At 43.3% G+C, this 18,314-nt stretch overlaps 1 protein-coding gene across 1 annotated transcript in view; it reads left to right on the top strand.

The window, feature by feature from the left end:
* Positions 1–18,314, top strand: part of ETV5 (ETS variant transcription factor 5) — a 72,379-nt gene that overhangs the window by 40,910 nt on the left and 13,155 nt on the right. The window contains exons 8-11 of the mRNA XM_056121453.1: positions 8,792–9,051; positions 10,985–11,044; positions 16,467–16,535; positions 16,722–16,891. Of these exons, the coding sequence (XP_055977428.1) occupies positions 8,792–9,051; positions 10,985–11,044; positions 16,467–16,535; positions 16,722–16,891 (559 nt within the window). The remainder of the gene's footprint in view (positions 1–8,791; positions 9,052–10,984; positions 11,045–16,466; positions 16,536–16,721; positions 16,892–18,314) is intronic.

Genomic DNA, 18,314 nt, shown 5'->3' with positions numbered 1-18,314 from the left:
GGCTCTGCACTCAGGAATTACTTCTGGTGGACTTGGGGGACCATATGGGATGCAGGGGATCGAACCCAGGTGAACTGCATGCAAGGTGAGCACCGTACCCACTGCATAATCTCTCTGGCTCCCAATTTTTTTCTTGGGTTTTTTTGCAAGATGAAGGGAGTGTATACCCAGTGATGCTCAGGACTTTTTTTTTTTTTTTTTTTTTTTTTTGCTTTTTGGGTCATACTCAGCAATGCACAGGGGTTACTCCTGGCTCTGCGCTCAGGAATTACCCCTGGCGGTGCTCAGGGGACCATATGGGATGCTGGGAATAGAACCTGGGTTTGCCGCGTGCAAGGCAAACGCCCTACCCCTGTGCTATTGCTCTAACCCTCAGGACTTTTAAGTGTGCTCAGGGATCACTTCTGGAGGGCTTGAGGGACCATAGTGGGTGCCAAGGATCCAACCCAGGTCGGCCACGTGCAAAGCAAGTGCCCTACCCTCAGTGCAATCTATGGCTCATCCCCTATTACTTCGAGAATAGTCTTGCCATCAGTGGGTATGAACAAAACTTAAAGGGACAAGCTCATGTTTTCTAGAATTGTGATTTAATAGAAAATTACCCATTCCCTGAAGAGGTTAGATAAAAGAGATTTAATAAACTCCAGGTTTTTTGCTTATTCCCACTTCCTCTCGTAAAAGTCCATCCCCAGTACGTTGCTGTTAATTTTTTGTCTCCAGATTTTTTTTATTTTGGGGAGAGAGAAGAACTCGTCTGTGACTCACATTTGTAGCCTGGCCTGGAATGAAGTGTATGTGGGTGACGCATCCCGTTCCTCGCACTCCTGTTAATAGCATGTTCTCTACGGCAGCATCGAGTCACTTTGGGATCCAAAGCTGGATTTCTTAGATGCTTAATGGAACCTTCTTTGACAGACTGAATAATGTACTTTTACTGTGAGGGTTTTTTTTTTTTTTTTTAGTTCTGAATCCTAAGAGGACTTGTTTTTATCCTTTCTACCCTTACTACTTTTGTTCAAGCTGAAAAAGGGAAATTTCCTTTCATCCCTTTGTTTACTGAGAGTTTTAATATGAACATATATTGAATGTTACCAAATACTTTTCGAGGACCAGGGCCATGGTTCAAGTGGTGGAATACATGTGAGGCCTTGGGTTCCGTTCCTGGCAGTATTTAAAACATACAAACACAAACACAATTTTTCTATTCTACCTCTGTTGAAGTAAAAAAATTCTCCTTTAATTTATGTCAGGTGTTACCATTTATACATATATATCACTGTCACTTTCCTCCCGTTGTTCATCGATTTGCTCGAGCGGGCCCAGTAATGTCTCCATTGTGACAATTGTTACTGTGTTTGACATATTGAATATGTCACGGGGAGCTTGCCAAACTTTGCCATGCGGGCGAGATACTCTCCATAGCTTGCCGGGCTCTCCAAAAGGGGCAGAGGAAGCACATACACATATATAATATATACAAATACACATCTATGTAAAACCAACTGTGTGACAGCCTCCAAGATACGTATTATCTCTTGTACATTGCTGAACTCTTTTTCAATATATATCTTGTGTGAAATGTATATTGAATATATTTATATATTTAATTAAAAATAGATATAGTTCATGTGAAATTGAATTTGTTTATTCCTTGAAATTTGGGAAGTAGTCACCAAGATGAAGTAAAAGCATTTGGGCATGATATTTTCTTTGTGGAGATGCCGTTTTTTTTTTTAATTTCTGAGTCAACAATTTTTTCCTTATGTACTATATTGCTCTAGATTTTTATGTATTTGAAAATATTTTTTTCTACGAGTTTCTTCACTTTGTGACAGTTTGAAAATTAGTTGACATATACTCATAATATCCTCAACAGAACCTCTATAGCATCTGTAGTAATTCCCTTTTTGTGGTTGATAATAATTTATCTAGACCTTATTTTTCTTGGCATGCAATGTCATTGCCTTTTCAGTGAATCAATTTTGACTTTGTTCATCTTCTCTACTGGGTTTTTTCCTGTCACTGCTTTTTGCTCTTACTCAAGTATTTTGGTCTGTTTTCTCTGTTTCTTCAGTTCTTTTTATAACTTCTGGATATTAGCTCATTAATTTCTAGCATTTTTCCTTTACAGTATAAACATAGGACCAAATGAAATCTTTCCTGGGGCTGAGACAGTCAGATCTGTTTTGCCCAAGGTTATTTATTGTTTATGCAATTTTTATGCCTTGTCTGGGATTAATTGTTGTTATCGTCCCCTTGGTTATTTGATCTTCCTGTCCAAGGCCTCCTTAGCTCCATCCTCTATGTTCTGATTTGTGTTATTTTTAAAATTCAGTTCCATGTGTTTTCTATTATTCCTTTTAATCGTGTAGTTCTTTAAAAATACATATTTCATGATTTCTAAGCATATGGGATTTTCTAGCTGCTTGGTCTATATGATTTTTACTTCAGTGTCATCAGGAGAGTGTTTTAAAACAATTATAGAAGCAGCTATAAAAACAGCATAGGCCTGTGGCTCTGGTGTTTGACAGACTAACTGGCCTGGGATGGAGTCCCAGCTCTGCCACTTCCTATCTGTGTGACCGCGGGCAGGCACTTAAGTGCTCTAAACAGCGCTTTTTTCATCTGAAAATGGGTGAATGTTCAATACCACAAAGAACCATCGGGTGGGATAAATGAAACCATGTGGCCACAGAAAAGACGCTCAGTAAATGTTAGCATCTATGACAGTTTTACTTCTCTAAAAATCATTTTTCTTTTCCCTTTAAAAAACTGAAAAAGCCTACATGAGAGGAATCTAAGTGATATGTGATACACACTTTGGAAGCTTCAATTGTTTCATTGTTTAATATAAAGTTTGTTTTTTGCTTTGGTTTTTTTGTTTTTGTTTTTGTTTTTTGGGCCACACCCGGCAGTGCTCAGGGATTACTCCTGTATCTGCACTCAGGAATCACTCGTGATGGACTTAGGGACCATGTGATGGGCTTAGGGGACCATATGGGATGCTGATAGAACCCCGGGTTGGCTGCATGCAAGGCAAGCTGCCCTACCCACTGTACTATCGCTAATTTTTTTTCTTAACTTTTTTTTTCAAATCCTTAATATTTTTTTCTCTGTCTTCAGGTTTATTAATGTTAAAGGTATAAAACCATCTGGTATCATGGAAACATCTCTGTTCACATCACCTCCTTTCACAGTTAATGCTGGCAAGTCAAATAAACATCTAGGCTGTTAAAGGATCTCTGTGTGTTCACAGTTTTTCTGACATTTTGCCACAGTTTTAGGTCCATTGTCTTGAGCCTCGACAACCTTAGTGCTATTGGGGATTCTTTGATCTGCTTCTAGCGACAGGACTTGAGTTTTAGTGTTCAACAGTGTCCTACTCTTGGTGTGTGGCTAGAAAAGGGCATATCAATGTGAAGCTGAATGGGTGGGATAGGGTGAAATCCAATTCTCTTTCCATGTCCAGGAGAATGGATGTAGTGGAACCTTCAGTTTTATTTTGTGTGGTTTCCGTGTGTGAGTGCTACTTTCCTTCAGACCGCTCGGCTTCTGAATTTAGCTAGTTGATGGTAGTGTTTGGGGGTGGAGCAGATGGGGGGGTGTCACGTAAATTGAGCACTTTATAGTGGGTCGAGGCCCTGTTTCAGACCTAGCTTATATAATTGTTCCCTAAGGGATTTGGGGACAGGTAGCCTTCTGTCCTCATAGATCTACTGATGAAACCAAGACTCAGAACAATTGTGTAATTCACCCAAGGTTACAGGGTAGTAAGTGGGAAGGATTGGATGTCAGCCCAGGATGTTCTGACTTCACAGCCAGGCCTCTTACCCAGCCCTGCTGCTTCTCTAGTTTCTGTCTTCTCTTAGACTTCACAGAAATGTTAAGTATGTATTATTGATTTCTGGGCCAGCTTGCTGTATCTTCACCTCCAAGCTGGCCTCTGCACTGGTCTGACACCTGGCATCCAGAGCCACTGCGTAGCTTTTGTCCAATCCACACTTTTTCTCCCCCCCTCCCCCCACACACACATTGTGTTTACTCTGTGTGTTGGCAGCAGAAACCAAAAAGGAAATGCAGAAAAAGCATCTAACGGTTTTCATAACGTAAACCAAATGTTAGTAGCGTGGGTGAGCTCTTGGGAGGAGAGGCGCTATATAAATCTGACAAATAAATAAATAACTGGATTCTTTAAATAAACTGGCACGGAGAAAGCCTAAATCTGTAACCTATTGAATTTAGACTCAGTAGTCAGAAGTCTCCTTTTGCACCCCAACTGTGAGCTCACTAGGCCCAGGTTCTGTTGGGGTAACTAATGGGTGGAGGTGGAGGGAGTCGAGGGGGTGGGGCCAGATTAGGAACTAAGCTTCTCCGTTGGGAATGATTGCCCACCTCTGTAAACAAAGGTCTTTGTCATCGCTGTATTATGTATACAGCATGTCCTTAGATACTTCAAAAGGCTTATAGAAAGGGGGACAGGGTTCAAATGAAGGTGAATGAGTAAAGTTCACAGAACATGTTGGGGAAGATAAGAACTGAATTACTTTACTAATCTCTGCAAATAAAAGCCAGTCTTGGGAGCAGGCTCTTAGAGTATCTTCCAAATATGTTGGTTTTGTGGCCTTCCCTTAGACTCAGCTCCTCCCATTATGGGCCTTCAAAACAAACCATGACCGAATGGTCCTAGTTTTTAGGGTGTTCTGCAGATCCGGGGTCTTCTCAGCTTTGGGACCTTAACTTTCCATTACGGGGATGGAGTGGGGGCTGTTGACGGGGGCCCATATGGAAAGACCTTTCCAGAGGAGGTTGTCCCAGGCCGACTCGAGTTTGATTCTGGAAGGCGAGATGAGCGGAAGCGGAATGATTGGGTCCGCCAGCTGCAGGGACTCTGGTTACAGAGCTGGTGGCTCATGGCCATCATGGAGCCATCAAAGGAACCGACTGGAGATCACCTTTAAAGGGGCTGAGATAGACACTGAGGGGAAAGGAGAACATGAAGGTGAGGTGTCCTTGTGACTGTCTCTTACTGCTTGCATAGAAGGTTTGGGTACTTGACCAGCATAAGGCTGTGATAGTAGGTCCATCTTTCTTTCCTGCCCACCTTTTCAGCATTTTCTTCAAAAATTCAGGTTGAGGGAAAGGAAGAGAGAGACTAGAAGTGACCCAAGGAAGTGATAGAGGGTCTTGATGCATTTAATGGTGGTGAAGGTGCAGTATCCGAGCCATAAACATTAACACCATAGTGACCATGTTACCTAAATCTACAATAAAAATTAACTCTCTTTGGAAAAAGAAACTCAAACGCTTCTTCTCATTCCCCCCCCCCAAAAAAAACCCATGAAAAACAAATCTGGTACCTGCACTTTAAATGTCAAGCTTAAACCCAAACTTCAAATGTGCACTTCTTCAAAAATCATTGAAGGATTTTCCTAAATAACAGCGACCTTGAAAATGTCTTTTTGTGGTGAAGTTTCCTGTAATGCATTCAGCATCCTAAGGAAACTTGGCTGCTTTATAAGATTCTGCTGCTCTGGGATAGGAGAGCCTCATGAAAACTTCTCAAGTCATCTTTATGACATAAAATGATCTCCTGGTGCTGCTAAGGCAGTTACAGACACAGGATCAGGCCAGCCCCTGATTTAAACAGTGTTATCTGCACTCAAATCTTTTCTGTCCAAGATTTGACGTCTTGATTTTCTAGAAATTTGTTGGCCACCTGTTGACACAGGTCAAGTCAGATTAAATTCAGATTACTTGATAGAGCTATGAATAGGATTCAAGCTAGAAGGGGCAGTAAGACCTTGATGTTACAGGAATGTATCGTTGATTTGTAAAAACTCACTGAAATATGTAGTTCTGGATCCTTCTCTGATTGTTGGCTTCTACTTTCTACAAGGGGGCATGTATTCACAAATGTGTACAGATGAGTACAGATTTCTGTGTACACATTTTGGTGTACATTTCTGTGTAGAGATGAGTGTACAGATGAGTATTCTGTGTACAGATGAGTATCTTCTGCATATTTCATAATGAGGTCTCACATTCAGGGTTCCCAGCTTCACCCCTACATTTCTGAAGGTAGGCCCCGAGGTGACAGCCAAAGCAGAAGACATGCTTGGTAGATCCGATTGGGTTTTATTATTCAACTAACCTGGTGGATAGACATCTCCATGATACAGATGAGGAAACAGTAGTCAAGAAAATTTGCTTTCATCATTGAGGATCTCAGGTGTGCCCTGTGGAGGCTCCCTTTGAAGGTCCTATGTAAAGCCCTCCCGGCACACCAAAGGTACTTACACATAACTGGATTCCTCTGGCAGCTCAAGGATGTTAATGATTGTCACCGATAAATAACCAAAAAAGGATTTGTTTGAGCTTATCAAATAGTATGATTAATTACCAAGCCATAGATGAGTAAATAACACCAAATTCACCTAACATCAAATTTGCCCTAATATTTTTATTTTTTATTTTTTGCTTTTTGGGTCACGCCCAGAGATGCACAGGGGTTACTCCTGGCTCTGCACTCAGGAATTAACCCTGGCCATGCTCAGGGGACCATATGGGATGCTGGGAGTTGAACCTGGGTCGGCCGCGTACAAGGCAAATGCCCTACCCGCTGTACTATTGCTCCAGCCCCTGCCCTAATATTTTTAATGCCATTTAGTTTATAGCTTTCGAAGATTTTATGTGACCATCTTTTCTGATTTTTGCAAAAAAGAACAATTTTTGTGCTGTTTCACAACATGCCTATTCTATAAAAACAGATATCTTCCTGGGTTCTTAAATGTTTGTGTATTATTTGATACTTGGTTCTAATTTAATGGCTCCATTACAATGTACTTAGCTGGTCTTGTTGGACATTTAAAATGGGGAGCTTCTTTGTAACTATCTTAACTAGGATTTCTTTCTATATGCTAGAATTATTAGGATCTTGCTCCTCCTCCAATTAATCAGGAAAAACAACTTCTCTTAGTTCTTGTGTTTTAATTACTAGTGAAGGTAAACTATAACAATTAGTATCTCTTTATTGGTGACTATTTTACTTAATATTCTTTCCCATTGTTTCTATTGGAGTATTCATCTTACTGATTTTTTGAAAGCTCTTTGCCGACAGTACTATTATTGCTGTATAAACTAGAGATTTTTCTCCACTTTGCTTTAGTTTTGTTTTTTTCTGACTGTTAGATAATTTTTCCTTTTGGGTTTTGTTCTGATTTTCTTTTGACTTACAGAAATTTACACCATGAAGCATATTCCTATTTATTGTCATGGTTTTTGCTGCCGGAATGATGTGTGGAAAAACTTATTTTTCTCTAATTGCAGTATTGTACAAGTTTATACATATATTTCCCACCTCAATATTGCATTGGAATTTTTGATCCAGATGAAATTAATTTTGGCCTCTGTTATAATTCCCCCCATTATATTGGAATGCCAACTATTGAATAAGTAACTTTTCTCAAGAATACACATTAGATTTTGCCTGCCTTTTTTGTATAGTTTTGATTTCTGGTTTGTTTGGAGTTGTTTTCTTTCTTCTTCTTTTTTTTTGGCCACACCTTCCATAGTTTAGGGCTTACCCCAAGCTCTGTGCTCAGGATTACTCCAGGTGAGCCTTGGGGTACCATATGCAGTACCTGGGGCCAAATTCATGTTTATGTGTACAAGACATTCACGCTTTAACCCCTGTAGTATCTCTCTAGTACCTTGCCTTCCTGTTTAATTAGTTTGCTATGTCTATCTTTCATTCTCTGTATTACTACATTGACTGTTGGAGCTTTAAATATTTGCCTATATTTAATAGATCATTTCTTGTCAAGATAAAATCTTTTGTGTGTGTATTTTTTAATCAAACCCAGCTGTGCTCAGAGCTTACTTGCAGGCTCTGTGCTCGGGATCATATGCAATGTCAACGATCAAACCCAAGTTGGCTGTGTGCAAGGCAAGGACCTCTCTCACTGTACTCCAGGGCCCAAATTCAATATTTTAAATAAAACTAAGAATTATTTGCCTCATTGGTTGGAAAGATACTACTTTCATAGAAAATAAAGCAGCACGGCTACCAAGTCCTAAATACTTTCTCTTTAATTAGATCTTCCTTTTCCTTAGAAAATAGTTCTAGGATTTTGTTTTTGTATGACCTTCACATTACTTGATTATTAAGACTTTGGGGCTTTACTGCTATCATATATGGGATTTTCTTAGTAGATTTTCTGATTTATGCATACCCTTTAGTCTATAAAAGTAAGGACTTCACCAGGAGGTCACTTAACTTACATTCTACTGACCAGAGTTTGAATCCCAGTACCATTTATGTTCCCCTACGCCCTGCCAGGAGTAAGTCCTGAACACATCTGGGTGTAACCCAAAAGGAAAAAAAGTACAGGTGAGAAAAATAAATTAGTTAATATCTACACACACACACACACACACACACACACACACAACCACATCACATATATATCGCTCATAGATATATAGATATATATCACTACTACTTGTGATACATGATTGACCCAATGATACATATAGACTGTGCGTGCAATAAACATTCCTAGAAAATACAAGGTTACCATGCTATTGCTCTGGGTGTCTTTTGCCACTCCTTTACTCAGGAGGTTGAAATGTGCAATATAATTTCAGGACGAGGGTAAAATAGCCAGAAATAAGCATTAATAAGTACTTTGCAAATAACTCCCTTAACCTCAACTCCTAACCCTCAGTACTTAATTCTAGTCGGTATTTATCACGTTCTTCGCTAAACAGTGTACCTTCTTTCCTCTCACAGATTTCAGAGACAGCTGTCTGAACCCTGCCACCCCTTCCCTGCTCAGTCAGGAGTTCCTGGAGATAATCGCCCCAATTACCACCGGCAAATGTCAGAGCCCATTGTCCCTGCAGCCCCCCCACCCCCTCAGGGATTCAAACAAGAGTACCACGACCCACTCTATGAACACGGGGTCCCAGGCATGCCCGGCCCCCCAGCGCATGGATTCCAGTCACCAATGGGAATCAAGCAGGAGCCTCGAGACTACTGCGTTGATTCAGGTTAGCGTGGACATCATGCCCTTTGTTCTTCCTTCCACCTTGTCTGATTCTTGTGTGTTTCTGTGTGTAGGACTTTGGGGAATACTTTCACAGAAGTTCCCTTCAAAGTGCATAGGAGCTAGCAATGCAGAAAGTACGCCACAAAATGGCAAAGTTGATGAAAATGGCAGGAACGTTAGGCATTGTGACAAGGGGCAGGGCGCACCTTCAGGAACAAGCCTGGAGCTTGCTGCAATCCAGTGTTACGGATGCCCTTGGCCAGACTTCTTGTCCTTCTGGACAGATGTGATATTATCCATACATTTCAGCCCTACCACTGCTTCTGTGACTTTGTTTTTAATTGCAGCAGATCCATTAAACTCCTCATACGGGTATAAGGAAGAGAGAAGAGCTTCCTTCTGTTTTTCAGTTGCATGGTGCAAGCACCTGGTATGTCACGTCTGTGTCAGGTGCTGGGTGGCCATAGTCGGGCTGCTTGTTGGGGGCTTTGTGAGATTCCAGTTCTGTAGCAGTGTTTTCATTTGATAAATTTCCTGTGTCCATTGTCATCTGTGGCAGACACAGGGAGAGGTCCATACATGTCTGGGTGCCTGTTGTTTGCGTCCCATGTTACTTTGTCTAGATTCTTAAATATACCAAGAAGTTTAATCAGAACTTTGGGGATCCTCCCAAGACCCTCACACACTCACCCCAAATCTTACGAACCAGCCTTATTAAACAAGATTATTAGGGGAAACTCGAAATTTTGCAGCTTGCATATTGAAAAATTCCATCTTTCATCCCCTTTTCCTAAATTGACAAACTTCTTCACCCCTTCTTTGCTGTGGATATTAAAGACATGGTAAGGCGAGGTTTTTAGCCTCTCCCTTGGTACTTCCATGATGGGTAGAGGAATTATGAAATTCAGTACTTTTGAAAATAGAACACAGAATTTGCTTTTGGCCTTCTGTCAGATAGATTGCTCAGTTCAGGCAGAAATTAGTTATGAAAAGGGCTGAAGGTTGGCAGAAGGCAGAAATCTCTTGTTTAAAAATGGACAGATTCCCCAAGTGACAGATATTGATAGCCCAAAAATTGCCACTGACGTTCCTCCTGAAGGAATTGATGTATTTTTCTCAGACATAGGGATGACCAGCAACATTATTCCACTGGGATTGACATTTTAATCTGTCCTGGTGTATTAGTGCCCCCCCCACCCTATTCCCTTAGAAACAGGCACCCAGAAGATTTTTTTTTAATCATATCTGTGATCTGAGCAGTGGTCATGGGGCAAAGTATCCTTCCCACTATGGACAACTCAATCTGTCTTCCCTCTGAATGAACACCTGAACAGTGAATGGTTGAAGTCGCTTGAGTATGGGTTTCAGTTTAACATTCCAACATGGTAATAATGTATTTGCCAAACTTTAGTCCCCCCAACTCTGCCAGTTCTTCTTCTAGATTAATAACTTTAAATCCCCTAATCTCTTTAACCTAAAAATACTCCCGCCTCTTGGAGCAGAATTGGATGTGACCAACCTCTGTGAAGGAGAATAAATTGAGAAAGATGGAAAGTGATCCTTCTTCCGATCCAAGCCCCAACACCCCTGAGTCAGTACAGGCAGAAGGCCAAGCTTGACTTTTTTGAAAGCCAGTTTCTTTTTCTGTTATTAACTCTCCCCAGATTCGGTGTTAAATGATTCCTAAAATTGAGCAAGTTACAGGAGTGAGGGATCATGTTTTCCTCCCATGATCTTAACTGGGAGCCAGAAGTTCTACTGTCTTATGTTGCCCATAGGGATGGTACCCTCTTCTCCAGGATAAGACCAAAAGGACTTGACCTTGAAGCCAGAAAGGTTTAGGGGCTTTGCTGCAGAGGGGCAGCTCAAGCGATGTGCCACGTCAACTACAGAAACTGCTCATGAGGGCGTGTGTGTCTGTGCTTGTCTTTCAGAAGTGCCTAACTGCCAGTCGTCCTACATGAGAGGAGGGTATTTCTCCAGCAGCCATGAAGGTAAATATTTTCCTTCTCCCCTCTACTTCTTCCTTTTTCCATTCCTCACCCCCCCCCTTTCTTTTCTCTATCTCTCTCTCTTAATAATATTCAAGGGATTTGGAAATCATTCAATTCCCAGGCTAGAATTTGAGATCATAGGTTAAACCTTCCTTAGCTCAAGGCTAATTAACATTTTGCACACAGCAGGCACCCTTTTGAACACTCTGAGGGCTAGAGTCATTTTCAGTAGCAGTGACTCTACCTTTTAAGCTTCATGGGATAATATAAAGAAGAATGAACCAACTTGACTTGGACTTTTCCATCGCTACATTTTGACACTAGTCAGCCTAAGCTAGCACTTAAGAACTTGCAGATTGAGATGCTAGATTAAAGAGCTTTTGGGGCAAGAGCAGTAATACAGTGGCTTATACTCTGCCAACCCAGGTTTGATCCCTGACACCACACACCACACATGGCCCCTCCGCCCGACCCCTCCGGGAGCCATCTCTGAGCACAGAGCCAGGAGTGAGTCCTGAGTACCGCTGGGTATGGCCCCAACCCCCCACCACCCCCTGCTCCAAAAGACTTCCCATTTGAGCACTGAAAGAGGGAGGATTTTTTTTTCTTAGAGCAGGTTCCCTGTATATATGGAGGGTGGGGGAGCATATAAATATCTAAAGGTAGGCTAGTGTCCAAACACCTGGTGGCAGCCTTATTTGTGACGTTCAAAATGCAGACTTTTCTCATCCAATTTAGATCTGCTGAACCAGAAACTCCAGGGGTGGTGCCCAGCAATGTGTTTTAACAAGCCCTCTGGGAGATCCCAGCATTCTCAGCTAGTGATTCTCAGCTAAGCCTACTCTTGGTCCCACCTGAAGAGCTTTTGAATTTTGGTGGTGGGGTTCAAGCCTAGATCTCCTCCCCATAAAACATGCACTTACCACTGAGTTGGGCTGGAGCGATAGCACAGTGGCATGCAGCCCACCCGGCCAACCCAGGTTCAATTCTTCCACCCCTCTCAGAGAGCCCGGCAAGCTACCGAGAGTATCTCGCCCGCATGGCAAAGCCTGGCAAGCTACCCATGAAGTATTTGGTACACCAAACACAGTAACAACAAGTCTCACAATGGAGACGTTACTGGGCCCGCTTGAGCAAATTGATGAACAACCGGAGGACAGTGCTACAGTGCTACCCCTGGGTCACATCTTCAGCCCCTAGGGGTAGCTTTTTTGTGTTGTGTGTGTCACAACTGGAGATGCTCAGGGGTTACTCCTGTCCTGGTTCTGCACTTAGGAATCACTCCTGGCGGTGCTTAGGGGACATATGGGATGCTGGGAATCGAACCCGGGTTGGCCGTGTGCAAGCCTTATCCGCTGTGCTATCGCTCCAGCCCCAGGGTTGGCTTTTAGGGTTTCTGGTGTCCCGCTTCTCCCAAACTGCTTTTAAATCAGCAGTTTGGGGATGGGACCCCGACTTTAGTTTTCAAGCCTGCCCAGGTGATTCCAGTGTTCATCTACAGTTGTCGGCCCCTGTTCTCGAGAGCTTTAGAGGACAGTGCCAAGAACACTCTGAAGCATCGAATGGTTTTCACCCACCACTTCTTCTAGGAGTGGTTTCTCTGTCAGCTGCGACCCCCCTCCCTGAGTTGCAGTTGACCACGTGCTCTCTGGACTGTGCACTGGTGACGTCTCAGCGAGTCTAGCCCTGGGGGTGAAAGCTGTCTACTGGACCTCAGATCAGCCTGCACAGCTGTGTGGGGCTGGCTTCCAGGACCTCCAGTGTTTCCAGGCAGCCATTGATGCCTGCAGCCTGCAAACGAGGAGGGAGAGGGGAAAGAGAGGAAGACACAAACGTTTTTGCATAATCACAACATTTGGGAAAGGAACACACTCCTAAGGGAAATATTTGTAGTCAGGCGCAGGCCTGCTTACTACACACATATCTGGCAGGTTTGCATGATTTCCGCCCCCCAGACCAACTCCTTCCCATCCCTCTCTCTGACCCCGCACACCCCAGAGAATTTTCATTTCAAATAGACCAGCATGCGTAATTGCTGCCAATTACCCTGACACAGTTTTTCTATCCTTGTAAGGCTTGACCACAGATGCCGGTGAAACAGTAAGACAAACATATCTGATTGGCATCTGTGATTACCAGGACAGCCGTCCTGCCTCGTGCCTTGGAATCTTTGCACACTGTTCCGAATCCTTCATTTCCTACGTTGCTCCTCAGACAGGTTCTTCCTTCCTGCCACCTTTCTGTGAGGGATTAGCTGGTTGTGGCTGCAACCGATGAAACTCCTGGTGCAGATTCAAACTGACTTAAATCTCACTTAAGCCCACAGCATCTTCCAGATGTTTCAGAGAACCACATGTGGTAATGACGAGAAACCACAAGATACACCAGAACGATACTCACAGCCAGCCCTTCCTCTGATGACTCAGAAAGCTAAAATTCAAGTGTAATTTAGGTTTCCACGGTTTTTCCTTATGTACTATGTCTTATCTTGAGCTTAGAAAAACTCTAAAATGAACATAGCAAGTTGGACAGGTATATAATTCTGAGGTAGTTCCCTTTTAATGACCTTACAATAAAAGTAAAACAACATTAGATTATCCAAATCCATATGGTAAGTCAGAACATGAACTGTTTCCTGCTGGCCAGAGCCAAAAGCATAAAGCCTAGTGGACTCATGAATTCTTAATGATAATAAAATATAACAATTTGTCATTAAAATTTCCTTTTTTTTTTTTTTTGCTTTTTGGGTCACACCTGGCAATGCACAGGGGTTACTCCTGGCTCTGCACTCAGGAATTACCCCTGGCGGTGCTCAGGGGACCATATGGGATGCTGGGAATCGAATCCGGGTCGGCCGCATGCAAGGCAAACGTCCTACCTGCTGTGGTATTGCTCCAGTCCCTAAAATTAAAATTTCTTAATAACAAATTGGAACCCATTTATCACAGGAGTCACTGAATCCCTGACTGAAAAATTAACATTGGGTTCTTCATGTTTTGGGTTTTATTTTGTTTGGGTGGAGGCTGTACCTGACAGTGCTCAGGGTTTATTCCTCCTGGCTCTGTGCTCTGTGCTCATTCCTGGCTGTGCTCAGGAAACCATATTGTGATGCCAGGATCAAACCTGGGTCAGCCACAAGCAAAGCAAGAACCGTACCCAGTGTAATATCTCTTGGGTATTGGATTCTTCATATTAAAATAAATACTGAGCATTTATTATACATCAAATGTTATAAGGATATTAAGGTTTTTCAGGGCATGGGTCTTATTCTCAAGGAATTTGAAATTCATGATAAAAACTATAAAGGTCTCATGTTATCCATTAAATTCCTCATTTTATTTTTATTTTTTATTTGTGGTGCTCTGGGACTGTGCAGTGCTGAGGATTGATTCTGGGCCTCCAGCATGCAAAGTACACACTTAAACCCATTGAGTACTTTGATAGTTCTTCTTAAGAAATTAACTGGACTGTTCCAGTTAATTTCTCAAAAGCACTTAAAAACACAGTGTGCAGTAACTAACTTCACGTTTAAACTCTCTTTTATTGTACCAGGAGCTATTCCTGGCACTTCACTGTAAAAATAATAGGCCAGTGAAGTAATATGTGAAATTCTTGTAGTAACCCTCCAAAGTCGGAATTAACCGCCCTAGTTTTTTAGAGGAGGAACCTGGAGCACAGAGAGGTTAATGAACTTGTTCAAGGTCCAGAGCTGCTTGGGGGCCCATCACTCCAGCTCTGGAGCTGCACTCTCTGTTACAAGGTGCTCCGTGTCTTGTTCGTTATTTGACCTACTTTATACCGTCTATCTTCACTAGCTGGGATGCATTCTCCTTAAAAGCAGGGACCAAGTCTATTTTTGTTACCTACACCCTTTTAGCACAGTGTCTGGCATAAATATGTATTGGATTAAATTTAAATCAGTACCAATAAAAAAAAAAAGATTTCCCTTGGATGTAGTTATGCGATAGAGAACTAATGCTTGGGGTAGATAAAAGAAAAACGAAACCTCAAAACCACCTCATGTTCCTCTGGGCTGAGCGATATTTCCCCAGTCCCAGGCCTCTTTAACGTTATGCTTGTCTTGGGGCTGGAGAGAGAGAGAGAGAGAGAGAGAGAGAGAGAGAGAGAGAGAGAGAGAGAGAGAGAGAGAGAGAGAGAGAAAGTGAGTCCTGGGCTGAAGGTGCTGCCTTCCCCTTGGCTGATACGGGTTTGATCTCCAGTACCACCTATGGTCCTGGTCCCCTGAGTACCGCCAGGGGTGATGGCTGAGCACAGCCGAGCGTGGCCCCAGAACAAACCCGAAGATGCTTGTACCACCAAAATGCTGCTTGTTTAGGACGAAGAGCAAAGACAGAAATCAGCGCATCATTCCTTAGCCGCTTAAATCCGAAGACCCTGTCCATACGCGAATGATCGCCCTTTCCTGCCCACCTTTTCCCCTGCACGTGCTCAACGCACTCGCCCTTGCCATACAGCCCTCTGAATCAGCCAGAGAGCTGAGAGTCAGGGCAGCACTGGTCACTCAGTTTCCTGGTGCTTTCTCCTGAGACACACAGTCGGAGATGCTCATATCCACGTGCGCTCATACCCCTGCCAGAGTCCAGACATGGACGGTCGTGGGCTCCTTCACGCCTGACTTGAGCGGCTGACTTTGTCTTGGCACTGGGTGGCTCTGGACAGGGCCAGGTCACCCTTTCTTCTCCTTCACCCCATTTTACCATCTTGCTTTACTTTCTTTCCCACTTCGGATGTGTCGTGGGGCCACTCACACTCCTTTGTGGATCTCGGGTCTTATCACCTATACGATGAGTTCATTTCATTGCTGGAAAGTCTTGTCAGATTCCTCCCACTGGGTCAGATGATAATGCCTTCCGTTTACTTTTAAATTATCGCTCATTGCAGTCGTGCACAGACCTAAGTCCTTGCTGGCTTGGGCAATATTCTAAACTCTCCAGGCTGTTGGCATAATTAAACCAGGGGAGTGGGCAAGCTGGGAACCAATTGTAGGAAGAGTTAAAATTCAATGTTTGCTAACAGGAAAATAGCAACTGTGTACAGACCACCACTTCCAGCCAGCGAGGTCTGCTGAAGAAGATGAGATGTATTCTCAGATAGACAGGCTTAGTCACTGCAGCCCCCACAGCATTCAAGGCAAGACTTGAAGGAACTCAGTGATGACCTAGTGCCTCCCGACAGTCTGAGCTCTCGGAGGGAGATAGATATAACTCTGGCTGGCGATTGCTTCCAGACATGAACACCTAAGTCCCTTTGACGCTCTCCCAGACAGAGTCTGCATAGACCCAGCAGAGAACGGGACTTTGCAGCGGAATTGCTAGAATCCCCTTTCAGCCCTTAAATCCAGACTTGCAGTGAAAGATAGAATTTGCTAAGCCACATTCTCTCTTTTTAAATCCCCCTTCAGGTTTTCCCTATGAAAAAGATCCCCGGTTGTATTTTGATGACACCTGTGTTGTTCCTGAGAGACTAGAGGGTAAGTGAGCCCCACCCCGACCCCGCCTGCCCAAGGGTTTTGTGGTCAGCTAGAGGGTTGGAAGAATCCAATAACCTTGGTCAGTATTGGCATAACAACTTACTGCCCTTCCCTCCCCCCAAAATCACTTGAGAAATGTAAGACTGAATTCTAAATTGTTCCTCACATGGATCTTGTTCCCAACAGGCAAAGTAAAACAAGAGCCAACAATGTACCGGGAGGGTCCCCCATACCAGAGGAGAGGTTCTCTGCAGCTGTGGCAGTTCCTGGTTACCCTCTTGGATGATCCAGCCAACGCCCACTTCATTGCCTGGACAGGCCGAGGCATGGAGTTCAAGCTGATAGAACCAGAGGAGGTAAGACTGGATGTCAGATTCAGATGAGTTTTATTTGTTTTGGTCTTCAGCCCACGGCACCGCTTAATCAGGGCTTACTCCTGGCCCTATGCTCAGAGATCACTCCGAGCTTAGGGGGTTGATATGTGGTACCAGGAATTGCACCAGGGAGTGAACTGGGGTTGTCCACATGCAGGGTAAGCATCTTAACCCCCGTACTATCTCTCTGGTTCTCTCAGATGAGGTTTTATTTTTGTTTTTTGTCTTTTTGGGTCACACCCAGCAATGCTCAGAGCCTACTCCTGCCTCTACACCCAGGAATTACTCCTGGCGGTGCTCAGGGGAGCACGTGGGGTGCTGGGGATTGAACCCGGGTCGGCTCCATGCACAGAAAACGCCCTTCCCGCTGTACTATCGCTCCGGCCCCTAAGAAGAGTCTTGACTTGTGATGAAGTTTGTTCTTACTTAGATTTCCATTGAGGTTTTTTGCTTTGTTACATATGTTCCTCTTTCTCATTCACATCCAGCTTGACCACTGAAACTTGGTAATGCCCTTCCTGTTTACTGGGGCTGTTTAAAATTCAGAGAAAGGCAGAGTTCTCCATGTAGACTTTCCAGAAAGTAACAGTGACACTTCTCAAAATCTGAGGCATGAGGAGCTTGAGACCTACATTCAAAGGGGGTCTGTTTTCCCTCGGGAACAGTGGTTTTTTTGTTTGTTTGTTTGTTTTTTACCTTTTTTTATTAAAAATTTTTTTAATAGTGAGACATCCTGAGGTACAGTTGCAGACTTACACATTTTTGTGCTCGGGTTTCAGTTATACAATGATCAAATACCCATCCCTCCACCAGTGCCCGTTTCCCACCACCACGGATCCCAGTATCCCTCCCACCCCCACCCCGTCCCCCCCATCTCACCCTGTCTCTGTGGCAGGGCATTCCCCTCTGTTCTCTCTCTTCTTTTGGGTGTTGTGGTTTGCAAAAGAGACATTGAGTGGCAATCACGTTTGGTCTATAGTCTACTTTCAGCATGCTTCTCCCATCCTGGGAGGATCCTCCTGGGAACAGTGTGTTTTAAGGGTCGTTTCAGTGACACCCAACTTGTTTTGATGTCAGCCCTCGTGTTATCACATAGCATGTATCTGATGTGATGTGAGTATGTTGTATGTAAGTTCGTTATTACTGCAGGGAGCTACTGTCCCTCTGAATATTGCAAATTGCTTTAATTTTTAAAAAATGATCATAAGGATCATTTTTATGAGCATAGTTTTTTTTTAAGTGTATCATGGCATCAAGGTTGTTGAGAGTGACATGCCCACTTACTACTTTGTAATAGAAAAGAAACGTTATGGTTATTTGCCTCGCACCCTTCATAGAAATGAAGGGCAGACGGAATTCATACTGAATGAGAATTCAGTCTGGAATATACATCCAAGAATCCCTT

This window comes from Sorex fumeus, unplaced genomic scaffold (assembly GCF_029834395.1).
Source record: "Sorex fumeus unplaced genomic scaffold, SorFum_2.1 ptg000044l, whole genome shotgun sequence".
NCBI lineage: Eukaryota > Metazoa > Chordata > Mammalia > Eulipotyphla > Soricidae > Sorex > Sorex fumeus.
This window is presented reverse-complemented; position numbering and strand designations above follow the sequence as displayed.